At 43.3% G+C, this 16,883-nt stretch overlaps 1 protein-coding gene across 1 annotated transcript in view; it reads left to right on the top strand.

Moving 5' to 3' along the window:
• The window catches only part of GNPTAB (N-acetylglucosamine-1-phosphate transferase alpha and beta subunits), an 81,949-nt gene extending 74,595 nt beyond the window's left edge, over positions 1-7,354 (top strand). The window contains exons 19-20 of the mRNA XM_003783472.3: positions 3,031-3,121; positions 6,031-7,354. Coding sequence (XP_003783520.1) covers positions 3,031-3,121; positions 6,031-6,108 — 169 coding nt within the window. The 3' untranslated portion in view covers positions 6,109-7,354. The remainder of the gene's footprint in view (positions 1-3,030; positions 3,122-6,030) is intronic.
• Positions 7,355-16,883: the final 9,529 nt, after the last annotated feature.

Raw genomic sequence — 16,883 nt, forward strand, 5'->3', positions numbered from 1 at the left:
TATTGTTGGCACATGACAGATGAGAACATGGTAATAGAAGTTGAATAACTTGATCAAGTTGAAGTAGCTGCCAAGTGTTAGATCCAGCCTAATTGCCAACTCTCCATACATTCCACTATGTGCCACTACACTTAATGATGAACATAATTTTATCTTTCAATTTAGGAAGATTTTTGACCTGCTTCCCTATGCCAGGTGCTAGGAATACAGAGATGAAAGACTGGTACTGGACTTTGAAATGCTGACAGTCTATTGACGGGGACAGACACTAGGCAAGTGGTTGTGATACAGCATATTGAGTGTGGCAGCAGGGTTCAGTGCTATTGGCTTATAGAAGAAGAACTGATTTTATTAAGGGAAGGTGATGTTTGGGCCAGGTTTTGAATTATGAGAATGACTTTTCTAGGTAGGAAAGCCTTTCTGATGGAAGGAATGGCACGTGCAAAGGCACAGAGGTATCTGTATCTAAATTAGACTTTTCTTTTTTTTGCAGTTTTTGGCCGGGGCTGGGTTTGAACCCACCACTTCTGGTATATGGGACCCGCGCCCTACTCCTTTGAACCACAGGCACTGCCCTTAGACTTTTTTCTTTAGCAAATGGACTTCCAGGAGAGTTTTTTTTTTTTTTAATCAGAAATCATGACTTGAAATAGTTAATGTTAGCGTGGAGATTGGACTGGTGAGGAAGTTATTTGGCGTAGGGTGATGTTGTGTAGGAGCCAGAGTCAAGGAGACAAGTAGTGTGTTGGTAGTCCTAAAAACAACAGTCACCAAGGACACGGCCCCGTGAATACAGAGAAAGCAGTAGATGAATTAGGAGAGACCTTTGAGAGGAAACGGACAGACGCTGGCAACTAGAACTCTTTGGTGTCTGAGAGTCGGGTAAATGAGACAAGTAGGATGTATATTACTGATCTCTGTATTTTTATTTTCATAAGGAGTTGTTCTGAGTCATGGGTCTTGTCTTCCAGGAATGGCTTCTCACCATTTTCACTTTCTTTGAGCTTAGAGGGAAAAGATCTTCAGGTAGTTCTAAGTGTGAACTCCCCAAATCCAGTTTGTGACTAAATTTACCTCCAAGGGCTTAAGAAAAGTTTTGTAGGACTTTGCTTTCCATGCTCTGCAAAGGGCACGAATCGGGTGTGGGGTGCCCTGCAGTCCTTTGCCTTGGTGGCTGTTGCTTCTCGTCCTGCTCAGCTTCTGCGTCATCTGCTGGCTGCCAAACTGCCCTGCTTCCTAGAAACTGCCCTGTTTTTCTTTCTGCACAGGAGTCCCTGCCATCTTCCCCTGGGTTCCTGCGCTGCACTGGCTTTCTTTCATTGCCACAGAAGTGGTTCCTTTCTCGGGTATGCTGCTCACTGCACTGTCAGCCATCCACCTGGTTGTGTTTGTCTCCCGGTAAACTATGAAGCCTTTTCGGGGGCAAAGATGGTGTCTTACTTGCTGCTGAGCTCACAGTACCTCCCTAGCACAGAGTAGGTGCCCAGTGGATTCTGTGACTGCTGGGACAGCACATTCACTGTCTGAGAGTTTGTGGCTGTGGAGTTCCTTAAATTCCACATAGATCCTGAATGACACTGTAGATATTAGAGTGGTCTGAACTGGTTGTGCTTCTGGTAACCAGTGTCAGAAATAGAGGAGGAAGAACTATGTCTGGGAGAGGACTGTCTGGACCTGTGACTTTAGGCAGAGACACCCTCTCCCAAACAGTTGTAAATGAAAGTGAAACTCAGCACAGGGGACTGAATTTGGTACTTATTAGCTTATCTCCCAAACTTGTGTTGAGCTTTTTTTTTTTTTGAGACAGACCCTCAAGCTGTCCCCTGGATAGAGTGCTGTGGCATCACAGCTCACAGCAACCTCCAACTCCTGGGCTTAAGCAATTCTCCTGCCTCCACCTCCCAAGTAGCTGGGATTATAGGTGCCCACCACAACGCCCAGCTATTTTTTGGTTGCAGCCGTCATTGTTGTTTGGCGGGCTGGGCTGGATTCGAACCCACCAGCTCAGTTGTATATGGCTGGCATCTTAGCCGCTTGAGCCACAGGCGCCAAGCCTTGTGTTGAGCTTTTAAAATGTAATCTTCATAACTAATTATTCACTATTTCTAAATACAGACGAGGAAACTGTGCTGCGCTTCCTGTCTTTATTTCCAGCGTTCCATTGGCTCCAGGTTCAGTTGATTCCACCTTCAGAATGTCCCTTAGCTGCTTACTTCCTTTCACTCTCCCTGCTTCTCTTCTGATGCATGTACTAAGTAAGACTGGGCTGCCTGTCCCACTTGTCCATCCATCTTTCAAGTAGCCACCGTTTTTACCCTGATTATGTTGCAGGGACCCCACCTCACCCTGTCCTTGGCTTCCCCACTGCGGTGTTACGTCCAAATGCCATCGTGTGCAGCTCCCCCAAGCCAACTCCACTCACCTCTGCAGCGCCCAGCCCATGACCCTGCTTCTCTGCTGCTGCTGGTTCCCTTCCTCAGCCAGATGCCTTCCTTCTCCCTTCCAGGCTTAAAGGAAATGTTATCTTCCTGTGATGCTATCCTTATCTCTCCAATGTTTCCCACAAGGCTTTGCTTCCGACCATACGTGTTTCTGTCCACCTTATGTGATGGCTGGCTGTCAGTCAGCATGTCAGTGATTCCAGGTCTCTAAATGCTCTGGAGCAGGGAGTTCATCTTGTTCATCTCTCTGTAGCCACAGGAAACGTTTATCAAGTAACTAAGTGAGTGAATAGATGAATATGAATGAATAAATAAAAATGAATGCAAGAGTGGTTTTGTTTAAGTGCCACAAATTCAGAGTTTTCGTTTGAAGTCCACTTTCCTGCCTGGATAACTTTATTCATTCAAGTATATTGTTGGCTCTGACATAATAAAAACATCTGACTTCAGGTTGGGAATGTATGTTGTGTTAACATTTTTGAATTGCCTCTAGACAGTGTTTTTATGAAAGTCGTATATAATAATACTTAACTAATGCCAGTGAGACAATGTACAGAGGACTTATTTGCTTTCTTTTCTCTCTGTACAGGAGGGCTTACCGAGACAAATTAAAGTTTTGGACCCATTGTGTACTGGCAACGTTGATTATGTTTACTATATTCTCATTTTTTGCTGAGCAGGTAAGTTTTATATATTTTTATGTGCATATTAAACTATTTCTTAGCACACCAGCATCTGATTCTTTGAAAGTGATACAAATTGACAACCAGAAAACGTTAATTTCTCCTGTTGGCTTATAGTTGATGTCAATATGTCAGATATCTACCATAATATTCAGGCAGCAAACAACAGCTTTTTATTCATTTATCTTATAAATCCATTGCTAGCCTTCTTTTTATCTGAAACTTAATACATAACTTGCGGACTCCAACCTAAAACTGAAAAACTCTTTAAGTATTTGTAGCCAAAAATCAAACCACCTAGAATCTTCTAATACTAACGTTTTATGGGTCTCAAATTTTCTTCCCTTTTAGCCTTCATAGAGTGACTGCGGTGTCCTACCTTCTGATACCCCCCGGTTCTGTGTGCTGTCCTCACACTGGTCGCTCCCTCTTAGGTTTCCTCTGAGTTGCTGGGGCTGCTCCCTCTTCCTCCATGGCCCTCTCCTTATCAGCCCATCTGCCCGGGTGTGCCTTTGCTTGCCCACATGGTCTTGAGGTGAGGGTCCAGAGGTAGGAGAGAGATTGTGAGGTAAAAGAAAGGGATAAGAGAACCCTCATTAGGCTGCAGGTATGAAATACCCTGAAGAGAAAGATTTGAATGAGGGGCTTATAGGCCACTCTGACTTGTGTGCGGCAGCAGCCCTGCCTCAGCCTCTGATTGAGGTGACTGTTGGGTGGAGCTTCTCTAGCTGTCACTCAGAGGAAACACACAAGTTGACTTAACATCCAGAAGGACAAGGCTCCTGAGTACTAAGAGCTTTAGGATAAGTGACTGGGCTTCCTGCCGCAGGTGGAAGGAAATTCAGGAAATGGAGACTGGGCTGGTGAACAGGATGTCACCTTAACCTTCACCTGCTTCTCAGGGACCATACATCTTGTTCTTCATTTTTGTTGCCCTTGTTCCTGGCAGGTAAAAGTCTTAGAAAAAAAATCTCAAAAAGTCTGTACCTGCTTTTAGAGCAGGGGTCTAGTGAGGAGGCTTTGAGTCTGCTGTAAGCTGTCCTGAGATGAGGAGGGAGAGGGACCCTGGCTGAAAGAAGCAGCTACTGCAGTGCATAGGGACAGGAGGGTCAGCCCTTCCCCTGTGTCATTTATACCAGCTGAAAACAGGGGACTGGAGGGTCAAGAGGAGGGAGGGAGACAAGGAGGAAGGGAAGGTTCGATCCTCTCACCTCTCTAACACCCTGCACTCTAACTTGCATCAAACTCTTTCCTCTTACCATACCTACCACCAGCATGCACAAACAACCAGCCAGTGATGCCTCTTCCTCTCCTCTCAAATCCCAGCTCATCATTCAGACCTTGGTTTGAATGGGCAAAGCCCTGCTTCCACCTCTGGATGAAGGACTATCCAGGCCTACGTGTTTGGGAAAAGAGAAGACAGTAATGAAAACCATAAGGAACACTTTTTTAAATTGAAATTTTATTATAACAGTGGTTAGGTTTTCTTTTCAGATACATCATGAATAAACTTGTTTCTAGGAGAAATCTATCCAAGTTTTAAGCTACTAATTTACAAATGAACCTTTTTTTTTTTTGAGACAGAGCCTCAAGCTATCACCCTGGGTAGAGTGCTATGGCATCACAACTCACAGTAACCTCCAATTCCTGGGCTCAAGCAAGTCTCCTGCCTCAGCCTCCCAAGTAGCTGGGACCATGGGCGCCTGCCACAACGCCTGGCTATTTTTTGGTTGCAGCCGTCATTGTTTGGTGGACGCAGGCTGGATTTGAACCTGCCACCTTAGATGTATGTGGCTGGCGCCTTAGCCACTTGAGCCACAGGCACCGAGCCAACAAATGAACTTTCGTATTACAACCCGTTCACAAATTGGCATTGCCTGCATTTCCAAATGATTGTGGTTATACTAAGTCTAGAAAAAAATGCTGATAAGATTTTTAATATAGGGCTCGGCACCTGTAGCTCAAGTGGCTAAGGCACCACCACATCCAGAGCTGGCAGGTTTGAATCCAACCCAGGCCTACCAAACAACAATGACAAATACAACCAAAAAATAGCTGAGTGTTGTGATGGGCACCTGTAATCACAGCTACTTGGGAGGCTGAGGCAATGAGCTGTGATGCCACAGCACTCTACCCAGGGTGACAGCTTGAGACTCTGTCTCAAAAAAAAAAAAAAAAAAAGAAAAGATTTTTAATATAGGTGTTTTAGGTTTTTTTTTAATAGTATCTTACCAATCTAGTTTTTTCAAATCAAAGGGAATGTCTTAGTGGCCAAATGGAGCCATCTTCCTTTGGTAGAAAGCCTTGACACATGTACATCTTTTGAAAATAAATATGCCTGAGTAATAGCTATGTAAAAATCTGTAGTCATAGGCTTAGAAAAATTAAGTGGAATGAATTTTATTGTTTTTTTTTTTTTTTTTTTTGATACAGTCTCACTTTGTCACCCTCAGTAGAGAGCTGTGGCATCACAGCTCACAGCAACCTCCAGCTCTTGGGCTTAGGTGATTCTCATGCCTCAGCTTCCCAAATAGCTGGGACTACAGGCACCCGCCACAATACCCGGCTACTTTTTTGTTGCAGTTTGGCCAGGGTCTCGGTTTGAACCTACCACCCTTGGCATATGGGGCTGGCCCCCTACTCACTGAGCCACAGGCGCCACCCTGAGATGATTTTTGTCTTCGTGGGTCTCTTTGTGGGCACATGTGTAGGTTATTGACCCTACAAAACTAAACAAATTCATGGTTACTTTGGTTTGGGGGGAGAAATGGAGTCTTGTTTGTTGTCTGCTTTTCATGTATAAGGTTATGGAAATGATTACAGTCTCATGGGCCTCAAAGTTTGATGTACTTGTACTCTTTCATCACATGAGAATTAAAATTTATTTTCCATCTTTTGTCATTTAGTTAATCGCACTTAAGAAGAAGATATTCCCCAGAAGGAGGATACACAAAGAAGCCAGTCCCAATCGAATCAGGGTATAGAAGATCTTCATTTGAAAATCATCTACCTCAGCATTTACTGAGCATTTTAAAACTCAGCATCACAGAGATGTCTTTGTGATGTGTTGTTTATTAGCCATCTTGGCCCGAAGAAGGATAACATCCAGTACCATGCTGTTTTGTGTCATGAATATAACCCCTTGACCAGGAATCGTTCAACTGCCACACTGAAAACTTGTGTGTTGAGCAGCTCTGAACTAGTTTTACTTTTAAAGCATTTGCTTGTGAACCTGTCATCTTTTTTATAAAAAGGCTAACTGACAAGAGACAGCTGCTAATTTCCCAGAGCAACCATTGTGGACTTACTTTAATATGAGAAGCCTAGGCCAGCTTAGGAGTGATTACTAAGAGACCCCAGTCTTTGCATTTCAAAGTCTTCTGCTATAGTTTCATGCTCCCCCCCATTTCCCATTTTTAAATTAAGTAGTTACTAAGTTAATTAATTATTCTTCTGAACATAACGAATTATGATGTCTAAACATATTTTTGTAGATGTTATTTAAATAGTGCAGTGGTATTGCCTCCTATTGGCAATATCTAAATTATGGATTTTATTAATGATGAAGATTGTACGTGGTCTTAAACCACTGATAACTACTGAAGAGCTCAATGACTGACATCTGAAACACTCTGTGCTTGTTTACTTCAGCCCCCAGGAATACTATGATTTCATGTGCAAGCCTAATTACAAAGGGCTAGAGTCAAGTAGCAGTGCTACTTACCAGATGTAATTATGTTTTAGAAATGTACATATTCAAACAGAAGTGCCTCGTTTTAGAAATGAGTATGCTGATGGCACCAGCACATTACAGTGGTGGTTTAATACTTCGCAGTATATCATAATAGCTCTCTCTGTAAAAGCCCAGATAGTAAATAATTGCAGGTCACATGTAGTTCTGTCACACATTATTCTATGTTTGGCTGTTCTTTTTTTTTGAATGACTGTCTAAAATATGTAAAAAACATGTTTAGCTTGCAGCTGTACAGAAACAGGCCACCAGCTAGATTTGACTCACAAGCCATTGTTTTCTGATCACTGAGATTCATATTTTTGTGTATAGGTAAATCCTGATATTCAGCCATATTCTGTTTATGTCATTATATAGTGGATTGTGGAGACCAAATCCCACAAGTCCTTTTTGAACTCTGAGAGGTACTTTAGATCATGATTTCAACAGTATTCTTTCAAAATGGCACACATCTTTGTAAAAAGATCTTGAAGTGTAAATAGTGTGTGTTCTGTAAGAATTATGTATTTCAAAAATTGAAGTCTCATAAAAAGTTACATTTTGTCTGATGCTTTGACTTTTAAATGTTTTATTGTCACCCAGATTCAGCAATTAGTTGACAACTACAGTGTGTCAGATTCTGCACTGAACATGCTAAAATTAAGTGGAAAATGTAAGCAAAGATTAGTATATAACATATAGGAGAATGTTGCTTTATGGGGGGGGGAATGGGTGCTAAATAGAATTTATCACGTGATAAAAATTTAGGGGGGTTTCTGGGTATCCATGTAAAAGTGGAAAATTTATTCTAGAAAAGGCATAGAGAAATAAACATTTGGGTATAGTGGGGATTTCTTTGGTTAGATGAATATACTCTGTACCTACTTAGGAGTTTGATAATGGGATGCATAATAGAATCATAGAATATTCATAGAATCATTTATCTAATGGTTTGATAGAATCATTAAAACACTAGAACACAGGAACCTCAAAATTTTTTTTTTTTTTTTTTTTTTTGAGACAAAGACTCAAGCTGGCTCCCTGGGTAGAGTGTTGTGGCATCATAGCTCACAGCAACCTCCAACTTTTGGGCTCAAGCAATCCTCTTGCTTCAGATTTTCTATTTTCAGTAGAGGTAAGGTCTCGCTTTTGCTCAGGCTGCTCTCTAACTCGTGAGCTCAAGCAATCCACCTGCTTCGGCCTCCAGACTGCTAGGAAGGATTATAGATGTGAGCCAACTTGCTGGGCTCACAGGAACCAGGAACTTCAGTTTTTAAAGCTTCAGAACATTTAGTTCAAAGAAAATCCTATAGAAAGTTAGTATGTGGCTTAGTCTGTGTTGCTATAATAAAATGCCTGAAAATGGATAATTTACAAAGAACAGAAATTTTGGGAAGTCTAAGATCAAGGGGCAAACAGATTTGGTTGTCTGGTAAAGACACAGCAGAGGGCAGAAGGCACAAACTCCTCCTGCCAAGCCCTTTTACAAGGGCATCTGACAGAATCCATGCAGGCTTTGCCTCGTGACTTAATCACCTCATGAAGGCTTCCCATCTCTTAGTACCGTGACATTGGTGAATTAAGTTTCACCATGAATTTCGGAGGGAAGACAAAAAGATTCAGACCACAGCAGCCTGCAATACAGGAAAGAAAGCTGTTCCCCTGCTGGATGCCCCCAAGGTGGTGTCTCCCAAATCCCTAGTCCTTCAAGCAGAGTTTCAAAACAATTGTCTGGACCAGGCCTTGTTTTTTATTAGCGAAGGCCGGGAGGATGACATGACTTTCTCAAGTTCTCCCTGCCAGGTGGAGGCAGAGATGGGGCAGCAAGCAGAGTTGTCCTTTTTCCCATTCTCACCTGGCTGTGCTGCCTCCCCATGGCCGTGGCACATTTGAGTAAAGAGCCGATACTCTGCTGTCAGAATATTGAGGTTGAACTGCTGGATCCTGGACGTGGCCTCTATGATTCAGGTATCTCTTCTGAAATGTGGGAGGCAATACTGCTAGCTACCTCACAGACTTATAATGACTCTTAAAAGAAATAATATGTGTAATGTACCCAGCACAGTGCCAGGCAAATAGATGTGTTCAGTAAATGTCAATGGTAAAGGTGGTAATGATGAAACTTTGTGTAAAAGATCCAGGACAAGAGGTAAGCCTGCTAATCTAGACTTGGGGGGAAAATGATTACATTGCCCTTAGTAAGAAAGGACTCATTTTCTAAAAAAGCATTGAGTGCTTTTTTTTTTTTTTTTTGCCTACTTTATCTCTTCAAAATGTGTATGTTTAAAGTTATTTCTCCATAAGCCAAAAGGTATGCAAATAATGACTAACAGATCAAGGATTTAAAAGTAATGTATAATCATACTTTCTCAGGTAAAAACATATAAAAACAGAACAGCATCCAGCACACAAATTTCTCTAGAGAGTAGAACAAAAAAAGGAAAATGCGGTACTCATCCCTTGAGATCAGCGCACCCCAGCACGAAAGCCTGGCTTAGGTACTACAAGAGAAGAAAACCAAGGACGTCTACCGCAATAGAATCCCAAACAAAACATTAGCAGGCCGAATTTCTTCTTTCCCCAAAGGAACACCACCAGTATGGACCAACTGGGCCCACTCCTGGAGGGCCAGCAAGGTTGGCCTGACACTTGGAAATCAGTACAATTCATCACATCAGCAGGACCCCAAAGAAAAACCACACGATAGTCTCAGTAGATCTTTTAAAAAGATTACGAACATTTTCAAGGTACAAAGACAAGTAGTCGAATTCTCGTCTGTTCAATAACTGTCAAGGCTTTGGCACATTTGTTCTAAGTCTCTGAAATTTATTCTTAGCCACTGAGATACTCTTGGATTGCAAGGGGCAAATCTAACTCAAGCTGCTCAAAGGCTAAAACAAAGAGGGTGTAGGAGACGTAATTCTTTGAGGACTGTCAAACGCACAGCATGTCCACCCCTGCCTCACTCTGCATGTCAGCTTTTGTCCCCATGGTGAGGACATGGCAGCTCCTGGCTCAGCTCCCAGAGAAGCTGGAAGCTTCCTCTCTGGCTCCAACACAGAAAACCTTGTGGGGGATGAGTGGCTCTGACTGGCTTAGTCTGGGCTCTGTGACCATCTCTGTAACCAGAAGTATGGAGACTTACCAAGGGAGGGAGGGGAAGGGGGCTGGGCCAGCAAAAAACACTATGCTCTTCCTTCATGAAGTAAAAGACTGAGGCATGTGGAAAACCAAGTTCCTGGATTTGTTACTCAAATTGAAGGCAAGCGGCCCTACTTGAAAGCAATTGGAAAAGTCAAATCTACTGATTAGAATACAATGAACCTTCTAAGTTTTTTTCTTTTTTTCTTTTTTTTTTTTTTTGAGACAGAGCCTCAAGCTGTCACCCTGGGTAGAGTGCCGTGGCATCACAGCTCACAGCAACCTCCTGGGCTCAAGTGATTCTCCTGCCTCCACCTCCCAAGTAGCTGGAACTACAGGCACCTGCCACAATGCCTGGCTATATTTTGGTTGCAGCCATCTTTGTTTGGTGGCCTGGGCTGGATTCAAACTCGCCAGCTCAGGTGTATGTGGCTGGCGCCTTAGCCGCTTGAGCCACAGGTGCCAAGCCTTTTTTCTTTTCTTTCTTTTTTTTTTTTTTTTAAGACAGAGTCTCATTTTTTTGTCCTAGGTAGAGTGCTGTGGCATCACAGCTCACAGCAACCTCCAGCTCTTGGGCTTAGGTGATTCTCTTGCCTTAGCCTCCCGAGTAGCTGGGACTACAGGTGCCTGCCACAACGCCCGGCTATTTTTTTGTTGTTGTTGCAGTTCAACCAGGGCTGGGTTCGAACCCACCACCCTCAGTATATGGTGCCAGCACCCTAGTCACTGAGCCACCTTTTTCATTTTTGAAACAAGAAATGTTTGCAAAGAACTAGTATAGTAGCTACCACAAAGTAAGAGCTGCATAAGTGTCGCTCTTAGGATTCACAACTGGTCTCAGTTGCTGTCTTTCTTCTGTTTTCCTCCCCTGCCAGCTTCACTCGTGGCCTCATACTTTGTCAGCCGCATTGACTCTTCCCAAGTGTTCTATGCACCCTTGTTCCTCTGTACCCTTACAGATGCTATTCGGATTGCTTGACCCATCTTTTCCTTCCTTTTCCATCTGTTGAACTCCTACTCATACCTCTAAGCCCATCACCGGTAGTTCATCTACTGAGAAATTTTTTTTTTTTTTGACTTGGAGTCTCACTCTGTCACCCTGGGGTTGAATACTGTGGTCACATTATAGCTCAAACTTTTGGGTTTAAGCAACCCGTATGCCTCAGCTTCTTGAGTAGCTGGGACTACTGGTGCCTGCCACAATACCCAGATAGTTTTTCTATGTTTAGTAGAGATGGGGTATCTTATTCAGGCTGGTCTCTAACTCCTGAGCTCAAGCAATCTAGTGCTAGGATTACAGATGTGAGTCACCACACCCAGCCTCCTGAGAAATTTTCTAGGAGGTTGACCGCTTTACAACTGAAGTTCTGTACTCCTGAGTTCTTTGAGACTATGAGTAATGAAAAAAGGGATGTAATATTTATTATTGTTTTATTTTTGAGGCACAGTCTCACTCCCTTGCCAAAGCTAGAGTGCCATGGAGTCAGCCTAGCTCACAGTAAGATGTAATATTTAAGCTTTCAAACAACCTTGACAGGGATTCTCCACCACTGGTTACTAAAGAAAATGGGAACATGTTTTGTTAGGAGTCCAGATAATTGGAGTCAATGGGTGATGATCTATATAGACAAGTGTTATCAATGTAGTCTTCCAGGAGTCAGTACTGAGACAAGTCATGATATAGCTGTGTGTCTGTTAAAAATTATAAATTATCTGTTGAAGCATGTGATGAAATCTCCAGATAACAGGAAGGAACCCGAGAGTTCAGTTATCAGTTCTGATAGATATCAGAAGATAATCTTTGAAGATATCCGTTCTTCACCAGTACATTGCTGTGTTTAAAGGAGCCAGTGGAGTGCTGAGCATCTTTTTTTTTTTTAATTATTTTTTATTAAGAGTGCTGAGCATCTTAAAGAAAGAGGATTCAAAGCAAAACAGTAAATGGGTAGTGCACCTGTGGTCTTCTGATTTCAAGTTCATTGTCTTTAAAGTAGCAAAGGAGGTGAGAAAAGCTTCATCTTTTTCTGCTACCTCCCTTTTAATAAAAGGATCGGGGCTCAGCGCCTGTGGCTCAAATGGCTAAGGCACCAGCCACATACAACTGAGCTGGCAGGTTCAAATCCAGCCCAAGCCTGCCAAACAACAATGACGGCTGCAACCAAAAAAGAGCCAGGTGTTGTGGTGGGCGCCTGTAGTCCCAGCTACTCGGGGGGTGGAGGCAGGGGAATTGCTTGAGCCCAGGAGTTGGAGGGTGCTGTGAGCTGTGATGCCACAGCACTCTACCCAGGGGGATATCTTGAGGCTCTGTCTCAAAAAATAAATAAATAAATAAATAAATAAATAAATAAAAGGATCTGTTATTTAAATTTGGATTGAGTCAGAAGGCCGTGGGTTCCCTACTCTTGCATGGTCAGCATCAATAAAATCCAGAAGCCGTTTTTTTTTTTTTGACAAGTATTAGATTAAAAAAGTAAAATATACAATTTAAAATAGAAAAAATATTGCAGACCTGGTAGCAAACTAAGGTAGGTGCAGAAGTTCGAATATATTTTAAAATGATTGGGGGGCATAATACATCCAAGTAGAACTTCTGCAGCTGACTACTTCCTTATGTTGACCTAATTTTCATAAACTGGACATACACCAAGTGTACATATCAGTACTGTAGGCCTAGTTCCTTATGGTGACCACCTGCATATGTTGACCAGTTTCAGTCCCTTGGGTGGTTAGCTTACAGAGGTCCTACTGTACATGCACAGAAAAAAAAAAAAGATGAAAGGAAATCATAACCCAAATTTAAAATTGTGTATTGTCTGTGAGTAGTGGGTATGAGTGAATGTCATTTCCTTCATAAATTATACCTTCCAAAAATAGTTTTACAATGAATATTTACAACTAGAATAATAGGAAATTTTAGGTAAACTAATGATATGCCACATTAAACTTTTAGTGGGGGAGTAGAATGCTTTTTATTAGTCAACCCTAGGAAGGCTCACTAAAAATCCATAATGCCCTTGGTTGCATTATAAGAAACTTCATAATGAAATAGAGACAGAGTCATCCCAATTCTTACGTTTTTATTTAGTTGGGTAAGGCTTAAATTTGGAACGTGAATGTTGATCAGTTCTCAGGAGCTAGAAAGGTCAGAAGGTGACACAGTGCAAACTTGAATTTGGGGAGCAGAGAATCTATTCATATCATCTGCTCCTTATTTTTTTCCTTTTTAGTCATTGCCTAATATTTGAAAAAACTAAGGCAATGATGTTAGTAAGCCACAAGATGGAGATGTTGAGTTGTTCTTGTTAATGTCAGATTAGGGGTTTCAAACTTTAGTGCCTTTATTTCCAACCTGTATGCTGTTGGAGGGGGCGGTGATCTTTTGGTGTGCTGTGGAAAGTTTTAAAGATCATTAATTAAATTATTTTTATTATTTATTTATTTATTTATTTGAGACAGAGTTTCACTATGTTGATCCTCAGTAGAGTGCTGTGGTGTCACAGCTCACAGCAACCTCAAACTCTTGGGCTTAAGCGATTCTCTTACTTCAGCCTCCCAAGTAGCTGGCACCTGCCACAACGTCCAGCTATTTTTTTGGTTATAGTTGTCATTGTTTATTTGGCAGGCCCGGGCTGGGACAGAACCTGCCAGCTCCGGTGTATGTGACTGGCGCCCTAGGCTCTGAACTACAGGTGCTGAGCCCCTTATTTTGCTTTGAGGAACCCAGAAGAAACTGTATTCTTTGATTTTCAAATGTTCTGGTGGATCTAGTTATTTCTTGGCTTCTTCAATATCTCCTTAAATGGTTGGAAAAAGTGACTCCAAAGCATCAAAGTTCTTTTCTGTCCTGAAGTAACCAATGATGGCCACATTCAGGAGTTTCCCATAGAAGTCCTCTTTGAAGATATGCATGATAAGCTTTTCCATGGACGGTTTTTGTATTCTTGTCGTAGGAGTTCCAGCCTATGCTCACCACCATCTTACAGACATTTCCACTTCCAACACTGGCCCAACCATAATAAATGCCAGTGGATACATCAGCTGGGAGATGGTCTACTACTTGTTCCGGGAAGTTAGCTGTGGGGATGCCTACCTGCTTGGAACCCCAGCGAAAGCCCCACACCCCTTGGCCCCTATACCACTGACTCAAAAGAAGCTACCTGGGGACTCAGAGGCTGTGTCTCTATGACGCAGGTTTTCCAGTCCCCACCTGCAGAGTTAATTTGGTAAGCCTTGGGTGGGGCCTGGAAATCTGCATTTGAACACACCTTTCTCCCCACCTCCCATCTTTTATTACGATCATTATTTTTTTAACCTTTTCCTCAAGTGATCCTGATCCTGGCTGGCCCATGAACCCCACTTGGAGAAAATGATATTTGAAGCCATGTATGTATTGAAGAATATGTACACTGAGAAGAGAACTGAGTAAAACCAAGTCCTGGGCAACTCCACATGTAAGAGTTCTTTGAAGAAAGAGGAACTAGCAAAGATCCTGAAGAGCAAAACAGGGGAATATGTAGCTGTGCAAAACAGTGGAAGGCAGAAACAAGGAAGGAGAAAGAGTGGTCAGCAATGTTGGCTGCTGCCAGGGTCAAGTGAGGTGGGGACCAGAGAATGTCCATTTGATTTAACAACATGGAGGTCACTGGTGACTTTAGAGGGTGAGCCACTTTGGAGGAATGGTGAGGGCCAAAGTTGGTGTAGACTGGCTTACAGAGTACGCGGGAGGTGAGGCCATTGAGGCAACAAACTTAGTTAATTTTTTCTTAGAACTTTGGTTATTAAGATAGATGGGCAAAAAAGTTATTTGGATTCCCTACCAGGCACAAAAAATCAATTGTAGAATGAAGACTCAAAAATGTGAAACACAGCCAGGCGTTGTGGGGAGCCCCTGTAGTCCCAGCTACTCCGGAGGCTGAGGCAAGAGAATCACCTAAGCCCAGGAGTTGGGTTGCTGTGAGCTGTGATGCTATGGCACTCTACTGAGGGCAATAAAGTGAGACTCTGTCTCTAAAAACAAACAAACAAACAAAAATGAAAAATGAAAAATAAACCATATAAAACCTTTATAGAGAAGGTCATACTTAAACTGACTGGAAATATACAAAAGTAAATTACATAACCAAAACATGCGTATCCCTGCAATATTCTGAAATTAAAAAGAAAAAGAAAAAAACCCCGACAAACCAAACCTTTACAGGAACTATAGGGGACCTTTTAGTGGGGGGGGGGGGGAGAAACATCTCCCACTGCTTTCCCTGGGAATATTTTTATGACTTCAGGGTAAAGATAAATTTCTTTGAAACAACACAGAAAAACAGATCTAAAGATTAATAGCTGGTATATAGAAAGTCCTACAAATCAATAAGAAACACGTCACCCCCCACTGAAAAAAACTGGCAAGAAACCAAAATAGATGTTTTAAGGAAAAGGAAATGCAAATGGCTAATAAGCGTTGAAAGAGCTTAATCTTGTGAGTGCCTGGAGGAATATAAAAGACCCCAAACAAATATCATTTTACCCCCAGTAGCATCCACATTCAGACATCTGCCTAGAGCAGGTGATGACGAATGTGTGTAACAAGGGGAACTCATTCTGTGCGTGGCAGGAGACATCCCAGGACAATTATCTGGCGGCCGTGTCACGTGGAACACCCCGCAGCAGGGACCACGAGGGCACTATGGTTACACGTGATACCATAGATTCTCCCAGCGATAGGCTAAACAGACCACGGGACAATGTATTTATTTTTTGTAATGCCTGACACAGGCCTAAGCCGTGTTGTTGATTTTTATTTATTTATTTGAGACAAAGGCTCGGGCTGTCGCCCTCGGCGACAGGTGTTCGAGGTTGCTGGCGAGGTGAAGGCGGAAGAATCGCTTAAGCCATGTGCCGTCACAGCTCACGGCAACCTCCAGCTCCTGGGCTTCAGCGATTCTTCTGCCTCAGTCTCCTACGTAGCTGGGACTACAGGCGCCCGCCACAACGCCCGGCTATTTTTCTTCTTTTTTTTGCAGTCGTCATTGTTTAGCTGGCCTGGGCTGGGTTCGAACCCGCCAGCCCCGGTGTCTGCGGCCGGCGCCCCGGCCACTGAACTACGTGCGCCGCCCATAAGCCGTGTTGTTTACATACATGTCATTAAGGATCAAAAACCTTAGAAGATGACGGTGAATGTTGCACAATTTTAAGGGGTTTTTCTGATACCTCAGAATGGGGAAGGGCGGGGATGGGAAGGACTTCGCTTCCTGAAGAAATTTGGTGAACATTGGTAAAGTTCTCCTTCACAAATTAGGTGGCGCGTTCATCATGTTTCATAATTTACATAGGGTTTTGCACTTTTCAAAATGATCAACATATAAAACTTAAATAAAAAAAACCGGAAAACATCGGCCCTCAAGTCTATAAGGCACCAGCCCCGCCTGACAAATTAGCTTCCGCAGGTGATTTGGCGCGCTCCGCGGTGGGGGGGGAGGGGCCTCGCCGCATCTTGCACGCATGCGCGCAGCGCCCAGCCAATCAGCGACGCGCCCGGCTGAGGCAAGGCCTGCTTTCCTCCTGCTCAAATCCCAAGATGCTTCAGGAGCCTCGAGCCCGCGAAGTGGATCATTTGGTTGAGGACCACAGGTCTGTTTGGGGATGCTGGAGTTGCGGGGTCACTTGTCGGGGTGGAGGGTGGGGCCGGTAACTGTGGTTTTCGGGCAGTGAAGGTTTTTCGAGGGGTGAGCAGGGGAGGAGTTAGTGCAGCGCGGGCGTCCCCTGAGTAGTGAGGTGTAGCTTCCCGGGGCTTCTGACTGGAAGACTGGGGGTTGGGGGCGCCCCCGAGGGCGGGGGCTGAGCGGGGTCTGGGCCCCGTGGGAGGGTCCAGCGCCCCGGGGGAGGTTCACAGTAGGG

This window comes from Otolemur garnettii, unplaced genomic scaffold (assembly GCF_000181295.1).
Source record: "Otolemur garnettii isolate 467f Iridium unplaced genomic scaffold, OtoGar3 scaffold00007, whole genome shotgun sequence".
Lineage (NCBI taxonomy): Eukaryota > Metazoa > Chordata > Mammalia > Primates > Galagidae > Otolemur > Otolemur garnettii.